This window comes from Chenopodium album, chromosome 13 (assembly GCF_948465745.1).
Source record: "Chenopodium album chromosome 13, dcCheAlbu1.1, whole genome shotgun sequence".
NCBI lineage: Eukaryota > Viridiplantae > Streptophyta > Magnoliopsida > Caryophyllales > Amaranthaceae > Chenopodium > Chenopodium album.
In genome coordinates this window covers 54,198,256-54,217,266 of record NC_137846.1, presented here as the reverse complement: position 1 = coordinate 54,217,266, position 19,011 = coordinate 54,198,256, and the positions used below count along the sequence as shown (strand labels likewise).

The 19,011-nt window shown below is 32.7% G+C and overlaps 1 protein-coding gene across 1 annotated transcript; it reads left to right on the top strand.

Annotated features, from left to right (window-relative positions):
• Positions 1-2,465: 2,465 nt before the first annotated feature.
• Positions 2,466-10,151, top strand: LOC145576969 (meiotic recombination protein SPO11-1-like). The gene is made up of 17 exons (XM_081634675.1): positions 2,466-2,520; positions 2,642-2,741; positions 3,957-4,030; positions 4,145-4,246; positions 4,571-4,644; positions 5,068-5,084; positions 5,445-5,514; positions 5,591-5,637; positions 5,786-5,823; positions 5,901-5,959; positions 6,032-6,063; positions 6,203-6,308; positions 6,486-6,606; positions 6,730-6,793; positions 6,887-6,996; positions 9,187-9,260; positions 9,404-10,151. Exons 1-16 carry the CDS (start codon positions 2,466-2,468, stop codon positions 9,219-9,221), a joined length of 1,104 nt encoding a protein of 367 aa, XP_081490801.1. The 3' UTR covers positions 9,222-9,260; positions 9,404-10,151.
• The last annotated feature ends 8,860 nt before the right edge of the window (positions 10,152-19,011 follow it).

Below are 19,011 nucleotides of genomic sequence, written 5' to 3'. Positions count from 1 at the left end.
TACCTACGTATTACATTTACTTAAAAAAAAAAAACAAATTTTGTTAGCTACAAGATTTACTATCACATGGAAAAAACCAACTCCTCTACACCAAAATTAATGACAATGAAGCAAATTTAATTAATATTTTGAGCCAAGGGGGAGGCTAAGGCCCCCGCCGGCCCCCCCTTGGCTCCGCCCCTGATATTAGCACCATAATAGGTTACTCAAAATAAAATGCTAAACTATATAAAAATATATAACACCTTAACATATATAGTTTAAGTATAAATATGCAATTTCATGAATCATTAGTTCGTTTTACTAAAATATGTTGAATGCACATCCATCGAACTCTCACTCCATCAATCTATCGCCATAACTTGAAAAGTGGCAAGTCTATTTCTTTGGAGAATCTTCACACGAACCTTTAATTTGCAAATGAATCGATCTAAAAAGTGTTGAAAACACACCTCGATGTATCTCATTTTTCTTTTCAATCCTCTCTCACTTTATCTCATTTCTCTGTCATCTATCTAATTTCTCTTATCTCTCTCTATTATTCTATCCTTTCTCTATCTATATCTCTATTTTGATCCTATCCTTTCTCTATCTTATTTCTATTCTATATCCCTCTTTCTATTTCAATTTCCTTTTTGATCCTCCTCCTATATGTCTTTCTCTCTTCACGGGTGCATATTGCTTGCTAAGTACAAGTATGAAGACTTGTATTGATCATCATACCTGTACTTGACACATAATACACACCCGTATATCTATGGTTCCGAAGTACTTTGATATGTATATACTTTTAAGTATATTTAAATTAGACCCTTAAAAATTGAAATTTCGGACTCCCCACATTTGTTAATTGTTTATAAAATATATTATCAAGGGTTATTTAAAAATGCTCATACTTGTTGCAAGCTTAGCGGTAGGAACATTGCTTTGTAAATTGTAATTTAGAGCTTAATACTTTAATTGCGGTTGTCTTTCACAATCACAAAGAAAATAGTAATTCTAATTAAGGATGGTTATAAAAGGGCTAATTACGTTTACAACATTAAAAGATTGGAGTTAAAGACATGAGAGTGATCACTGATGTGTTTATTGGAAGTTATCAAGAGCCAATGTTATTGTAGTCATGTGCCTGTCAAAAAAAAAAGTTATTGTAGTCATGTGATTTCCCTTATTCAAAAAGTATTTGTAAGAGGTGCATATAGGTAAAGGAACCCCCTGTTTCTTTTATTTCCCCAAACTCTTTTTTTTTTTTCCTCGATCTCGATCTCTTTCTCCTTCCTACCCTTGCTCCTTTTTAATTATACCTTCATAAATTCTAAGTCATTCTCCTTCCTTCCTCACTTTTACTTTGAATTTCTTTATATCTTCATTTTCTAATTATGCATTTTCATCTTGTAATGTCATTCTCTTTCAGGAATTTTGCAATTATTTGTCTTCTTAACTCTCTACTGTCGTCATCTCCTCCTTTCCCCCCAAACCTCTTTCTAGAAGTCTTGTCCCACTTAGCTCCTTTCCCTTTGGTAACTTATTCCATCACTCTCCTCTTCTGGTTCCATGTCATTCACAAATAAATGACGACATATGTATTTTGTGAAATAGATATTAAGTACAACTCACAAATCTGTCATTCAATTTCCAAAAACTAGAGCATTTGGAGTCGCCTAAATATCTTCACCAAATCCTGTATTAAACTATTTCATTACTCGTATAACAAATACAATTCAACATTTATTACTCGACCAAAGAAAAAAGTCACAAATACCAACACTTATTAAAACACAGAGGGAGTATAACAAATACAATACAACATTTAATACTAGATCAAAGAAAAAAGTCACAAACACCGAATTAAAATTCCAAAAAAAAAAAAAATGTGTTTGAATTAAAATTCTATATATATATAGAAAAAATGTAACAAAATACCTAAAGCACTTAAAGCTAACAATATTGTTAAAATAATCCAAATAGAAGCTAACAAATTTAGAGCTAACTAAAAACCTAAAGCACTTAATTCTCCTATTATAATCTTAGAAAATGGCATCCTAAGTCGAGGATAATTCTAGAAGGACATTGTTTTACTTTTTCTTAAAGAACAATTCCGTGAATTTCTCACATTTTAAAGAGTGTAAATTACAAGTATATTCTACGTTACTTATAGTAAATACCAACTAATTTACTTAGTTAAGATTTGAGGGTGACACTTTAAACTTCTGATCAAGTTCTGTCTACATTACTCTTTATAGTTCTAAGTTTCTCACTATGCCAACAAAAAAAATAAAAAAAATGTTTGTACAATGGCCCAAATTCAGAGAAAGTATCAGCCCACTTAAATGAACCTTACTAACCGGCCCGTTGTCTTTACGACGTAAAACTCAGCGGCAGAAGAAATTAGAGACTATAAATATCTCATATTCAATTCAATTTCCAATTAAAATTACTCACTCATCTCTCAACACTGAGAGAAAATGGAGGGAAAGCGTTCAACTCCAAAACCCAGCGATTTGCTTTACAAAATCAGAGGTAAATTCCTTCTTAATTTTCATAATCGAAACCCTAATTTTGTAATCCATAATTTGAATTCCAAAATTTCTGTTTATTCATCTACATCCTCATTTTGTTTTTGATTTTTTTGTTGTTGCAGATTTTAGTCGTTCGATTCTCGTAGATATTTGCAATGGACGATCTCCAGTGGTTTCGATCAATAAATTCAGAACTTACTGCATGAATTCCGCTGAAAATTGGTACAACTTCTGAATTTCGTTCTATAATTTTCGATTTAGGTTTCAATTTTTGTGGAATTAGAATTTTAGAAATATATGTTGTTAATGATTGAGTTTATACTTGTATGAATTGGTGCTTGCGATTTGGATATTATGCTAGATACGAGTATATGATTTGGATTTGTAGAGAATTTGACTAAATGCAGCTTGATTCAACATGCTGATGGATGCGGTCTGGTTTTATTTTAATTTTTCATGCAATTGTTGATTTAGTTTTTGCACTATTGATTTAATTACTCGTTTTTCGGAGTTTTTTTATTTAGAAACAATTTGGAAGGTTGAGCTTGTACTTGTATTCATGAAAGTTTGACATAGTGCAACTTGATTAGGTATGCTAATGGAATTGATTCGGTTTCTTTTTAATTTACTTTTTGTTATTCATTCTTGTGTAAGTTTCGAATTATTCAATTATATGTTGATTTATAAGTACATGTAATTGATAGTTGAGTTGATATCTATGTGAATAAGTGCCTTTCTTCGGAGATTCTAGTTTCATGCACAATGCTGAAGACCGAGCTTGTGTTTCCTTTTAAGATACATTGACATTTTACAACTTGATTGGACTTGCTGATTTATTTATGATTTCACAGCTGTATTTAGTAGTATACTAGTGATTTTGACTTCATAAATTGTTATTACTCCGTATATGTTTTAATTTTTGAAACAATGGAACTTTATGTCATGTACACGAGGAGTATATATAAAGCTGATGAGATTTTTTATTTTATTTTAATCAATCTGGATGTATTTAGAAATTACTTGTACATTGTTCTTTGTGGTCTTACCTAGTAAATACACTGTAGCACAATTATATTTTCTAATGTTGTTCTGTGGAAACTGTGTATATGAGAGCAACTGAAGCTTCATGTTTTGAGTAGAAACCATGTACTGAACAAGCTCTTTGTAAAATAAGTTCTGGCATTGTGGCTTTGAACCCGACTGAAGCTGGAAATTAGGTATTTTATCTAATGAATTGGAAGCTGATTTAGGGTTCTCTTTATCCAAGAATTATTAAGATCTTTTCAAGTTTCATGGTATCTTAAAAATTAGTTGTCAATCATATGCTCTTGGAATCACTTAACTGACTATTATTCCAAACTAAATATTTTCCGGGGTGGAGGATGTGCATTTTTCATGATACTTTCATGTTTATGTTATTTCTATTGCTGTATGCAGTTTATGCAGCTCCAATTTGCCAGTAGGAACAGAGGTACTTACCTTGCGAAGGCAACCACATGCTCACAGGATAGGTAACCTTTATTCTCAGAACATAATAGTCTTATTGCTTACAGATGTTTTGTTACAATTATTATCGGACTCTGCTTCACATTTCATTCATCTATTTCACTTTACTTTTCCACCAGATGTTTTGCTAAGGGTGTTGCTAATAGTTCAGAAGCTTCTACAAGAAAACAAACATGCTTCAAAACGAGATATATATTATACTTATCCATCTTTATTTTCAGGTGCGCTTCCAGTATGAAAACTTAATATAGAATTGCTGAGGCTGCTGTGGTTTTTACAAATATATTTTATTCAAAGATGCTTCTACCACCAGTCTGGTAACTGAATCATTCTTTTCTTCAGTATTGGAGTGCACACTCATTTAGAATTTCAGCTATCTCTTTCCCTTGAAATACTATTGACCTGGTTTTATAAATGCAGTAGACAATTTTTATTAATGATTATCTTCAAATCTCTCTACTTGTGTTGTTTCTCTTTTAATTTCATTGGAAGGCTGGAAGCTAAGGGTCACTATTCTTACTAAGGTACTTCTATTGTCTGTGCAGATCAGTCTGTTGTAGATCGTGCCATAAATGATATATGCATACTCCTTGAGTGTAGTCGCCACAATTTAAATGTAGTGAGTATACCTCGTTTTCTTCTTTCATCAATATATTTCTCATTTCAGATATGGCTCAGCTACTCCTATAACATGGATATAGAAGCTACTGTAGACCAACTTTAAAACTAAACGGCTAAATTTTATGACTTGAAACTTGAAATTATCAATATTGTAGACGATTATGTTAGCAGGAATTATATTGTGTACTGTGGTATCATGGCACTCATTCACTGTTGTATTTTTTCTATGATATCACTCTGTGCATGTCTGTTTCTAGTGGCTTATTGCTGATATGTATTAGTTGATTACATTATCTTTGGTACCATGTCTTCACGCTGCTCATTCACAATAACTTTTGATTTGTGTTCTTTGTCAATGAGAAGTGAGTTGTATTTCCAAGTCTTTAGAATAACCCATGATTCTATTATCCCTTGTCTGCAGGTATCTGTCGCAAAAGGGTAAGTTTAATCTATAATTTATACCGGATATCTTCCTTTTTATTGCTTATTACTCAATTTCCACCTTTCTCCCTCTCTTTCATGGTGGAGTTATTCTGCGCTGCTGCAGCATTGAAAATACTGACAATCACTTAAGAAGTGCAATCTTGCTTTATTCCTTAGTTCTTGGCATCATTCCTAATCCAATATTAATGGGCTGGTAAAAAACACCTAAGATCAATGCGCTGATAAATAGTTACGTAGACATCCTTAATTTTGACATCTGCTGGCATCATGACATTAGTTCTTCTTCCAAAGTATAAGTCATGCTAATAGCATTTTGTGAACTTTAATAGCATATTCATCTTAACTCGTTCTTAGGTTGGTGATGGGCTGGATTAGGTTTTCTGAAGACGGAAAGAAGTTTGATTGCATAACTAATCCTAATATTGTAAGTGGCCTTGGTATACTATGTCATTTCATGGAATAAAGATTTATATTCATACGCAAATCTTGTTTTGCTTCAGGCTCAACCTGTTCCTGTCCAAGTTGAAGATGTTCATGATATCCATAAGTGCAATATCTTAGCTATGAGTTGAATATTGACATGATTATATGCATGTTTCCATTAGATGCTGGCCTGTTTAATCAATCTTTTTGCAGAATATATAAGTGTGCTAAAAAGTAAGATTTTTCTTGACTATTGGATTAGATATTCTTAGTTTTGCTGAATACATCTTAGTTGTTGAGAAGGAGTCAGGTAATATTCTTCCGTGATAAACTCTGGGGTACTCATCCTTGTGATAATAAATGAACCTTTCTTCCAAAATCTTGCAGTTTTCCAGAGACTGGCGAATGATAAGTTTTGCAGCCACAATCGATGCATTGTCATTACAGTAAGTTGGGAATGAAGTAAGCTCATGTTTTTATTTCTTCTAAGGGTTAGTTTTTAATTGTAGCTGTTGCAGGGGCGTGGATACCCAGATGTTCCTTCAAGAAGGTATCTTTTAGCCTTTTGATAGTGTGCAATGTTAAAAATGATTTGTCAGTTTCTGATTTAAGTTCTATGATTTATTTTCTCAATTGATGATGCCACTCATGGGTTTTTCATGATATGCATGAATTTACTCATCCTTCAGATTTTTGCGCCTCCTTACTGAGAAGCTGCACATTCCTATATATTGCTTGGTGGATTCTGATCCATATGGGTTTGACATCTTGGCCACTTATCGATTTGGCTCACTGGTTAGTAACATCTATAGCTGGTGCCAATTGCTTTTATGTGGTGCATGTGGCAATAAGGCATAGTGGTGTTTGCAAAATATTATGTTAATTACCTATTCTAATTGCACTTTTGTGGTCAAATAGTCTGGATTGATTCATTCCTTTTTAAATTGTAAACATTTCTATTCGATTTCCTAGGAAATGGCGTATGATGTGGAATTTCTTTGCGTACCGGATATCTGCTGGCTTGGTGTTTTTACATCTGATTATGAAAATTATGCTTTTCCTTCACAGTGTCTCCTTCCCTTGACTACTGAAGGTAAATAGAAAACATATGTTTTATATAATCAAGTACTAAGACTTCCCACAATTATTTTTTTTCCCTGTTTTTCTAATCTATATGCAGAATACTTTAACTTTCCTGCTTCTTTCGTTCCATTAGATAAGAAGAAAATTGAAGCACTGTTACATAGGTGTTACCTGCAGCATGAGGAGCCACATTGGAGGTATCTTTCACCACTTAGTCTAAGCTGTTGTAATTTGTCATTAATATGTCTCAGTGTTTGATGACTTCTTTTTCCTCTCTTTTGCCATTTAAGACTGGAACTAGAGAGGATGCAGGATAAAGGTGTAAAGTTTGAGATTGAAGCATTGTCTGTCCACTCACTTTCCTTCTTGTCAAAGGAGTACTTGCCATCAAAAATCCAATGTAAGAGCGCCTGTTTAATTTGTTAGATTATATGCTAGCATTTGCAGATGCTTAAGTGTTAGGTGTTACATTTAAGTTGATGGGCTATGTTGTTACTTACCTGTACTGTTTTTTGCTTGATGGAACTAAGAAATACTTCGTGCATGTAACTAATGAACTTGGAGATATGTTATTGTACAAGTTCCTCCATCTGAAAAGGGGGTATAAAATGCACATATGGTCTACATTACAGATCTCCTTTGATGTATTATTCCGTGGAGGGATGATGATATTTTTTGCTTTCTTCTTGTGATTTGGGCATTGAGTTGTAACTGAGTTATTAATGTTGAGGGACTGCATGCTGCACAAATCAGTATGAAAATAAATTGTTGGCGTCCATGTCATGTTGGAATGATAGCTGAGGAAGTTTGCTAATAATATGTTTGTTACTCCTCTATCCAGCAAATAGATATGTTTCAAATTTTATTTTATTTGGCGGGGTGTTGTTTGGGTGGATGGATTCAGTGCGCAGGTGAAGCTTTTGCCTTATTTTATTATTCTTTTTTCTTTTTCTTTTTTTAAGTTTCATGTCTTGCATTACTTTGATTTTTTTTTTTTTTTTTTTGTTTGATATCATTAACACTATGTTTGGATATAGAGAAATGGCAGGAGGAGAAGAGAAGAGAAAAGGAAGGATGCATCATCCTTTATTTGGATAGCTAATGCAGGGAGAGAAGGGGAGGGAATTGGAAGGATCCGTTTTCCTTCCCCTTTTAATAAACCAAATCTCTCCATTGTTGAAGAGATTTGGAAGGAAAATGGAAGCTCCCTTCTCCCTCCCCCTCACCTCCCTTTCCCTTCCCTCTTTTTCCTTCCCCTCCCTTTTCCTTCACTATTATTATCCAAACATAGTGTAAGGCTTTGAAACCAAAATCTAAAGATGGCAGGATTTATACAACCTTCGTTTCATATTATTTGTGATGTTTGTAAAAAATGAATGTTTCACGTTATTTGCAACAAATGTTTTTTTTTTTTTTTTTTTTTTTTTTTTTTTTTTTTTTTTTTTTTTTTTTTTTTTTTGTGTTTCTCCTTTTTTTACGCTTTGTTTGGATATGAAACAAGGAAGGAATGGAAGGGGAGGGATAGAAGAGGAAGGGAAGAGAGTAGAAAGGGAGGGGGAGGTGAGCTCCATTTTCCCTTCAAATCTCTCCAATTTTGGAGGTATTATGCCTATTAAAGAGAGAGGGAAAATGGATCACTTCCTCTCCTTTCCCTTCTTTCCCCTAATCCTTTACCCAAACAAGAGAGTTTGTCCCCCTCCCTTCCTCTTCCTTTCTTTTCCTTCCATTTCCTTTTATCCAAACAAAGTGTTAGTTGTGCTTTCTATCTATCTCTTTCCTCATCACATGCATCTCTATCTTTCTCTCTCCATTTAACATTTACTAACTAATTTTGCCTAGGAGTCCTTGCAAACTCATTTGTTGCAAACAATATGATACAAAGGTAGTATTTTTTATGGTTGTCAAGAAAGAGAGGGTCTCTATTTTAATTTAAACATATATTTTTCTGGAAAAACTGCATCATGTATACTTCTGAAACTTCTTGCATTCTGTAGCAACAGTAGGGTTTCATTTACTTATAGATATCTTAAGTGCGCTGTTCTGTAATACTAATAGCTTCATCTGTTATTATTATTTCTTGACTTCCGCTGAGATGAACTTCTATTCTGCCAAAAATTGATCTGGTTAATCCATTTTTGTTCACTGATGTATTCGTGGATCATTATGATTAGTTTGTGGGAATTAGATTTTAATTTTCCATGATTTAATTATGTTCACTAGTATTTTCTATTGCTTTAAGACTAAACTATAACATTCCGGTGGTTTTAAGGACTTGTTTATTCATGGATCCCACATAATAATGAGGTTTAATGCCAAATTAAAGAAAGAGACAGACTATGTTACTGTGCTGATGGACATCACTGGTTGATAGGTTTAAAAAGCTTTCTCTGTTGTCTATTATATTGCTTTCAGGAACAGTGTTATTTAGGTCTTACTTTCAGTTTGGAAAATTCTTCCCCAGCTAAATGTATTTATGTTTAGTTTTGTTTATACTGCATAATTATTTTTAACTTATTAACTGCTCATGGAAAGTACTTAATGGTTCTCTTTATTTTGAGTTCCCCCCCCTAAATTCTCCTCTTTCTCACAGGCATGTCCCAAATGTCTCGTTTGATGTCGTTTTGATGGACTATTTTTCCTTGTCTCCAGTTCCGTTACAAACAGGTACAGGTGGTCTTGCCATGTAACTAAAATAAGCATTAATTAGAAGGGGTTATCCCATTGTCTTCTACATTGTTGAATTGCAGTCATGCATAGAATAGACATGAGTCTGAATCATATTTAGATTGACTTAACCGTTAACACAGGGACCCAGTGTGGAAGAACTTGGATTAAAAAACTACAGAAGATGCTGAAAATGAAAACAATTGAGGATTTATCCAGACAAGTATAAAGATGTGATGGATTCTTCAGCCACCTGTGCTTTACTCAGTAAGTAGACGAAGAAGATCTATCTCTTTCATCATCTCAGCAATTAATGCTTCATGTGCTGCATAAATTGTTTTGTTTTCCTCCAAGAACCAAACATCCTAGGCAAATTTGTCGATCTGCTTGTGTTTCATTTCACATAATTAATGCTAATATTGTTTCATGTTATGTTGTCTAAAATACACATACTCTAGGTGTCAATACATAGATTAAGATACTTGCCATATTTGTCTAGTGTTGTTAGCAATTTGAAAGCATGCTTAAGAGCGTACATTTCAGAGTCTAGAAGTCTAATAATTTTCTAGGGAGAATTACATTGAAAGAGGTAATAGTGGCTTCGTCTAAACTTGCTGACTGAATAGAGGTCCAAATATATTTTGGATAGCACATTATTTTTCCCGTCTCTTATTGTAAAGTGGATGACTTGTTCTGGGTCCATGAAGCTATTTACTATCTATCTTTTCTTTTTTCTTCAACCCATTCATAATATATGTGAGGGTCAGCAGTTCTATTTGTGGCGTCTTGTTTGAAGTTGTGGAAGAGCCATATTTGATTATGCACTAATCATTGAGTTCTTTGGACTTGAGTCTAACATGAGTTGCAATCAGGCAACTGTTAGTAGGCCAGTGTATGGGCACAGAATTGTGGAGATTCATTAGATTTCAGCTTCTAGGGTGACCCAGGATAGTGTGGTACTTATTGAAGGGGATTCAGTGAATCCTCTCTAGTAGTCTCATCTTACTAGAGACGAGGGTGAGACTGATAGTTGGGGATGAGGTAGCTTATATTTGAACCTTCTATGGTTCTATAACCTTTTCAATGGCGGGACACAAACTAGGGCAGTATAGCAGTAGTGGTTGTAGTTAGTGATTATTAAAGGGTGTTTCATGGAGAAAGTACTAATTAATCTTGTTTGAACTTATTAATCCTTACTAGACAATTTGAACTTACTATTCTAGAAATAAGGGGAAATAAGAATAGAATAGGAACTTAGTCTTGTTTATTACACGGGTAGCTATGTTGATGATATTATATATCGAGAAAGTTATACGATGTAAAGCACTAAAGACGTGTATCTGTATATTCACTTACACAAATATTTTTGTTTGAATCTCATAGTAATTTGATTACTCTGAAATGCGGCTTCTACAACACTAGACCTAAAAACAAGCTACGTGAGACTGACGTTACTGACGTGCATTAGAGATCATGAAAAAAACCAATTCCGTAAAAAACCAAGGACTTTGACTATTTTCCAGTAGTTAAATTTTTGGACCCTAAATGAGTTTGAGTTCTATGACACTATTTTTCTAGAAATATATATTAAGTAAAAATTTTATACAATTGTAAGTATTTGTGAAAATAGTGATTAATGTTGCCTCAGCATACTTGAATTCCATTGTAACCACGTGTAGCTCCCATGATGTGCTGATGTCCTTGATTGTCCTTGATTTCCATTGTAGAAGTGGGTCAATTATTTTACAATCATTTTTCTTCTTGTCTCCCAATCATGATGGTCAATGCCAAGAATCATATCCAAAATCATCTTCTAGACTAGACGTCTACCAAGTACCAAATCACTTAACCTTGGAGGAGGAAATCAATAATTAGTACGAACGGCATCTGTACCCTTTCCCCGACGGCAAAAGGAAGGAAACTGTATAGTATTACAACAGTAAACATGATTTTGATAAACTGTTTCTAGTTTTACTTTTTTTTATGATCCAGAAAGCTTGGAGCATGTTGATTTGTTTTCTTCTGTTCTTGATGTGAATAAGAACTTGGATTTTTTTTTTTTTTTTTTTTACTTTTTACTGTATTTAGTTGGATTATATTATTCCTATTTGTGTCTGGTTACTTTATCATTATCTAAGATTTGGCTTTGATACTTGTTTATACTTATTTTATGGGTGCGTTATTGACTTTGTATTTGATACAAGTATAATAGAGTATTAGACTATGTTGTTTGGACTTGGGTGCCTAAGTCCAACATTTTGTGAAATCTTTTCTTAATTTTGTTAAAAATATTTCAAGCTGTCAAAGTATCCTACCCATCTAAGGGTCAAGTGTCAAGTGTCAAATATGAGTACTTGAAATAAAGTGAACAGTGTGAGTAACATACGTAAGATAGCAAACAAAAAGGCGCGCCTTGTGCCTAGTCTTCAAGGAGTTTTCCGATTTGGTACATTGTATAAGCCTATCTATGAAAGAAAAGAAATTATAAAATATTTTCATCATTGCATGCACCTTGTTTCTTGTATTCTAGTAAAAGGTTAAGAATATAAAACTCAAAATCTCTCTTTACTTTAATTTTCCAAGTTGTTGGAGTTGGTTTAATTTTTTTTTTTTTAACCTATAATCTTTATATTAATTTACTTTGACTCATTTAATCTTTTTATTAACAAGGATTTGGAATCCTTACTCACATAATCACTTAAGAAATGTAGCAATAAAAGGAAGGAAGAAGAATATGTGCTATTTGTGCTCACAAATAGGTTTAAGATTGAGCATTTTAACAAGAATTTACAATTAAAAAGTCCATTTAAAATGTTTGTTTATGTATTTCTATGTCAAAATTCATGCAAAAACTCATCTTAAAACAGGAATAAATTCCATTTATGGTTTGTTGAACCCGTTTTTAAATTTAAGATAGTATTTTTCATGTTTGAAATTTCTTATTTTTACATGTTGGATACTTAGATTTGTACACTCAACTCAAGTAACATAGCTAGTAATTGAGTTAGAGTTCGGGTTTGGTAATGTTGCCGTTTCCTAAAAATTAGGTTCTTCTTCAATTCATACCTTCAATTATGACACACAAATTAGCAAACAAAAATAGTCTCAAAAAACCTCAGTCTCCTCTTAAAAAGTATTCCTAGCTGTTCATCTACAAAATCCCCTCGTGCCATTTTATGGAGAGATCATGTTATGACTCCTACACCAAGGTCACCATCCATAATGAAATTGAAATATCTATTAATCACTGAAACAACTCAAACAGGTTATGAGCTGAGTAAACAGTCTGGTGAAATTAATTAAATTCTTATAAATCATCATAATTAAATTCTTATAAATCATCATATATAGTTTGACAATGTTGACACTATGATTGAACTTGGTTGTATTATTTTTTTTTTTTTTGACAAGACTTGGTTGTATTATGGGTATATAGTATTTCTAATGATTTGGACGTGGTTTTAATCACTCAGTATATAAATTGCCCTTGTGTCTGAAGATTAACTAAGCCATGTCACTCACTGCTATCGTGGCTCATATTACTTCAGGATTTTCAATCGTACAATGATATACATTATATTATGATCATAATAAGCGACATTAATATAATTAAAACGTATCTATATAATATTTTAATTAAATGACGTATGGAATTTATGTTATCAGCAGCCATTATTTCTCTTTCCCAACCATGACTTGAACATGTGGACTAATAGACTCTGACTAGCAATTTAGATTGTTGAAATCTTAGTATCACGTATCCTTAATTGTTTTTTACAGCTGGTTGACATTTATCATTTAGTATATTTAATGGTTGCATGTTTTTGCAAACTTTTGTGTGATTTGTGCTTGCAAATGAAAATTGAGTTCGTGTTTGACTTAAATTAGCAATCATTTGTACTTTTATGGCTATGAACGTATGATTGATTTTAGGATAGATTTTGAAGCATTAAATTAAAAGCTAACTATTATACCCAAAAAATTGGTACATCCCAAGTGTGCATCACACATTCACACGTGAATTATAGCATTATGCTTTTATGTAACATTAAGCCTTGTTTTTATTTAGTAAGGCTTACACATATCTAGAATTGAAATTTGTCAACATGATTCAATTGCTGAAATTTGTAAGACTAACTTGTGACACTGAGCTAAAAAAGATAAAAACTGCAAAAAAAAACTTAGGTGAAAGAATTAAGGAGGGACAATTAATAAAGTCGAGGGATTAACATGACTTGGCTTGACCAGCCTTAGCCTCATGACTTGTGATAGTTTGGCATTTCTGGAGGGGTTAAGGTTAGGGAGACAAGCCACATTGGTTTTCATTTTTTTTTTTTTTTTTATATTTGAACTATTGTCACATTATATTAGAATTTTAAGAAGATGAGTCAAAAGCACCTAAAAAATGACTACACTTCACATTGATTATACTAATTTATTTCCTCAAAATTCAGATAAATAGACAAGTGATAAAATATTAAATAAAGATCTAAAAAGTGTGATTTAGTTTGGAAAAAGGCCAAAAAAGATATTTTTATTTTGAAACTAAGGCCAAAAAAAGATATTTGGACAATCATTAAAATCAATTGCATAATTGATGTATTATATGGAGCACTCTTATATTTCTATTCTACATCCACAAAAATATCATTAATATCATATGGCAAGAGATTTGTTTATAGTATGAGAAATGTTTCCCAGAAATTACTGATTAAATATCAATTATTTGAAATACTCCCCTGTCATTAATGAGACTTCTACTTGGGGAAAAACGGGAATAACTATCTTCAAAAATCTTTTTTGAAGTTGGAGTAACATTATTCTTTTTCCTGTATGACCAAAGAATCCTTTTAATGCATGCATTGAAGACTATTGTTGCATATTAGAGGAGAGGAGAGATAGGTACTAACTTATCACCTTGAGTCTTCTTTGCCAATTGGATTTGGGTAGGAACCTCAGTTAGTCTTCCATGGGTAGTCAACACCCATTTTAAGTCTTTTTTACTAAATGTGATTGTTGGGAATTATACTAGCGGTTAACATGTGATTGTTGGGAATTTCCCTTGTTGGTTGGGGGGGGGGGGGGGGGGGGGGGGGGAATCCAAATCGGACTAAGTATATAACTATATAAGTAGGTTGATTCAATGGTAGTCATCCTTAAAATGACTACCATTATACTAATATAGTAATGTGTTATTGGCTAATTTTGATTTATTTTTTAATGTCAAATTCATTATAAATGATTTATCTAAATTTTAAAATTCATTTGTTTGATTTTGAAATAATTTTTTATTATTATTTTTTTTTTTAATTTTCCTAATTAATTTACAAAATTTAGTTTTTATAATAACGAAAATTAAAAAATAGTTCATAAATTAATTATAAAAATATAAAAAAATATTAAAAATAAGAAAAAACATTTATAATTAATTTTGACATAAAAAATAAATCAAAATTAACCAATAAAAAATTAGTATAGTGATAGTCATTTTATGGATGACTCACAGAATTTTCATTTTTCAATATAAGTGCCTGATATCTGTGCATAGTGTGCTACTCTGCCTATCTTTGTTTGGTTGGGTTTATTGTCTGTCTGATAAAGATGTATGTAGCATTTCCCATGAAGGGCTTAATCACAGAGGCATATTGTTCATCATTCCTTCTATTAAGTCTGAAAACATCATGGAAAATGGGGCTTAGTGCCATGAGGATATTCAATTTATTAAATATACGATGTCCATCTAATGTCTTTACCAAGATAACTCATTTTCTTTTGCTTGGTTTGTGTCAATTTTTTAAACTTTTGAACATTCCAATGTCCTATTATGGAGTATATTGTAGTTTTGGGACTGCCTTTCTCTTTGTTCTTTTTGTACAAACTTGAATGTCTCAAGAAGACAAGAAAACTAGTAAGGGAAGATGTGTCTATGATAATAGTGTACTACACAAACCAAGATATATCTACAACATAATTATGGTATTTGCTAACATCTATGGTCTAAAGTAAAGCGTGATTGAAGATGAAAAAAAAGCATCTATGTCTATACTGTATAACATATGGAGGATAACGGAAGAGGAAAACAAAGTTATGTTACAATGAAGTCGTGTATTAATCTCTAATCAGTTTAAACAACTATAAGTTGTCTTTGGGCTTCGATTCTGAGATCTTCCTTCATCTTTCTAATGAAATCATCAAACTTTCTGTTTAATTCCTCTGTACTCATCTGGGCAATTGCTTCCTCTTCTTGTTCTGTTTCTTCTTGCTCTGCATAGTACTCATATTTGTCCTCTTCTTGCTCTGCATAATACTCATAATTGTCCTCTTGCTCTGCATAATACTTGTAATTGTCCTCTTCTTGCTCTTCATAAGACCAACTGTCAGAATGTTCTTTCTTGTTTTCTTTTTTATCATTAATGATAACATCTTCATAATTTTCTTCTTCCACTTCTTTCCATATTGTTCCATCTGTGATCTGATACACAACACGTTTTTCCTCTACATCTTCCTTTGGCATGATTTCATTTTCTTCTAATCCATCTTCTTTCTCATCTTCATTGGTGGCGGCATCCTCCACCAAGAGAGAGTTCTCTATCGAGGATTGCATAGTCTGACTGTATGCCTTGTAATACAAGTCATTATCAGGACTTGTCTCAGGCAGGGGTGGTGAGCAAGTATTGACAGAGCCACTTGAGTATTTTGCAATGAAAACCAGTATTCCATTACATAACAGGAATATGTAGTTCTTATCAGCTGCAAGGGAAAAGAGCTGACATGAGAATGTAGATAAGTGGGAGATGAGAGAATGGAAGAAGGGAGGCCGAGATGGGTGCAAAAATAAGAAGGCGGAAACAGAGAAGGTCATTGAAAATGGGATGAGCATCTTAAGAAACTGGTAATATAAGGGAGATTGGTGCATGTTTTGAAGCTTTTGTTGATACATTGTTTTTGTATCTATTTTTGGTGTCATATGATATTAAGAGGGAAAACTTTCTGGATGCTATCTGAACTTCAAAGATTGATTGTAGACCATGAGGATTTAGTAACTTCACTTATATAGGGGGATCAAAACACCTGAGATTTGTGTGATTTGGCGTAATTGCCCTTGGGTATTAATGTGATATTGTGATGTGGAGGCTACTGAAGACTCCTTCAAAGTAAGAGTACCTCTTTCTTTGATTTGTGTGATGTAAGATTTGTGTGTCATATGATGTGGGGCATACTGTACTCCTATTAACACAATATATTGTCTACAGTTTATGTGTCATCACCCCTTCTGGTATAAGTTACCTTCATGTTTACTGCCCTCAAGGGGAGTTGCTTTGTGGGTACATGATTGAAGCTAGGCATTTATTTTGGACCAAGAATTCTGAGACAGAGAGATCCTTTGAGGGGGAACAGTTCTAGCAATTAAGGTCCGGCGTATTAAATAGGGTTATTATTCTTTCGTTATCCCAAGTTTCATGTATAAGCATTCAGGATTTATTACTTAAAAATTCATTTAACAAAAAAAAAAAAAACAAACAAACAAACAAAAAACCACGTATTGATCGGGGACATCAATACTAGTAAATAGTAATTAAAATTTTACTCTTCTCTTGTTATATAAAAAAAAAAATCTAAGAATTATGTTTAGCATTAAGAAGTTACTGTGCCCTCTCTCTTCCTGTCTTATTTTGCCCCTCTTCATGTCACCTTAGGAGGCTTTGCCAACATCCGGAAGGTTGGGGATATTTAGCTGCCTTTCAGTTAAAGGGACGCGTAAATGCAATTTTTGATGGATTAATCTCCCTTTTTGCTTACTTCACCTTGAAATTTAGGAGCTAAAATCCAAGTTCACATTATAAGCACTCATTCATATAGAAGTTTGTTATTCTTATAGTGAAAGATGACCATCCTTCTTCCTCAATTACACGACTTCTATTTTTATACAGGATCTCTTGTTATATTATATTACCCAAAATTGCTCATATTTTCTTGTTAGTATTGTTTATAGTCCAATTCCAATATACTAGTTCTAGTTGCATATACAATCATGTATTGTATAATTACTCACTTTATGAAGGGTAGATCAATACTTCATTCTATAATAACTCCAAGCTTGTGATTATGTTAGGAATGTCAATTGGCCCAGCTGAATTTTAGAGTGAGGTTTTGTGAAGGAGGGCATTAACCTGCTTGGTGTGTACTTGAAAGGTTGTTGTAGAGACCCGGGATTATATTCTCTATTCGGAATTAATTGACATATGTGGAGTACTTTTTAGGATGTTCAAAAATGTTATTATATTTTCTAATACAGCCTAACTAAGGTGGGATAATGATAGAAATAATACCCCAACGTATATTGTAAACGTCTTTTTGTGAAATCATTACCATATCATATTCTTACATGAGTATCATATTATACACTACTAAAGTTATAAAATCTTATTTAGGATTGTAATTAAAACATCATAATATATGATGTTTCATTTTTGCCTAAGTTCTTACATGAGTATCATATTATACACTACTAAAGTTATAAAATCTTATTTAGGATTGTAATTAAAACATCATAATATATGATGTTTCATTTTTGCCTAAGTTGTTCCTCTCCATGATACCCCAAGCGCCCAAAATCTCTTCTGCAATGTAAATTGCAATCCCTAAAAACACTACTGTTAACAAGTCTCTCTAATGGTAAATAAATTGATTAGTTTTGGCTTCTAGTTACATTAATTATGATGCATTAACATCTTGATTTCATGCACTTCCAACTTGAAATTAGGCATTGCATTGCATCCACACTATAATGCTAAATGTACAATAAAATAAATTGACAATTCCTAACCAAATTTTCCTCTAGTTGGCTATCATGTATTCATTTGCATACTTATTTAAGTATTGACTCACAGTTGCATGGGTCCACATGAGTTCTTAGGTATCAATAATTTTTATCTAAAATAAGGGTGCATGAATTTCTTTCATATTTTAAATGGTGATAATCAATCTAGCTACTTTTATTTTATCTCATAGAATTGGCAAACGTATCAATCTTTCATATACTAGTAGAATTTGATTTGTAAAAATCTTCCATCTCCATTCTTATCCACCAGATTATATAATTTTGTAGGCCTCTTGCACATGGTATGTTTCTTGCTATATTGCTATTTTATGCCATGTCCATTTGTAAATTTATATACTTGTCGTAATTTTAACCGTTTGCTTCTTTCTGAACAATAGTAGAACACTTGATTCATGCATAAAGACTCGTTTGTTTAAGCTTAGAATCTCAAACCATTTTTTTTCTTAATCACTTCCTCAGCATCATCGTGTTAATTTGCGATGATATATATGTATGTGTAGAATAGTATTAATTTGCATGGTTTGGATCGTTGTTAGCAAAATATTAGGAAACACTGCTTCCAAATCCGCCATCACTAGAATTCGTAGTGGGCGGTGTTGCTGTGATCCCTTCGTTACCAACTAGTGATAACAAAGTACATAGAATTACCTACCATTGACTTTGCACATTATATGACAGGGTTGAGATTTGAAATGTTAGTTCTAGTGATTGTGGCATCTCATAAAAAACATTCTGCTAGGACCATGGCATTATGTAATGGCAACAGATAGCCAACTAGCCATCCTTTCAACCCAAAAATATAAGCAATTTATAGCCAGACCAAAGTAAGGAACTAGTCATTTTTAAGAGCTTTTTTGGTATTGTGGAGAATATACTGCTTTAGTTTTCATTTTTCAAAAGCCAGCAACT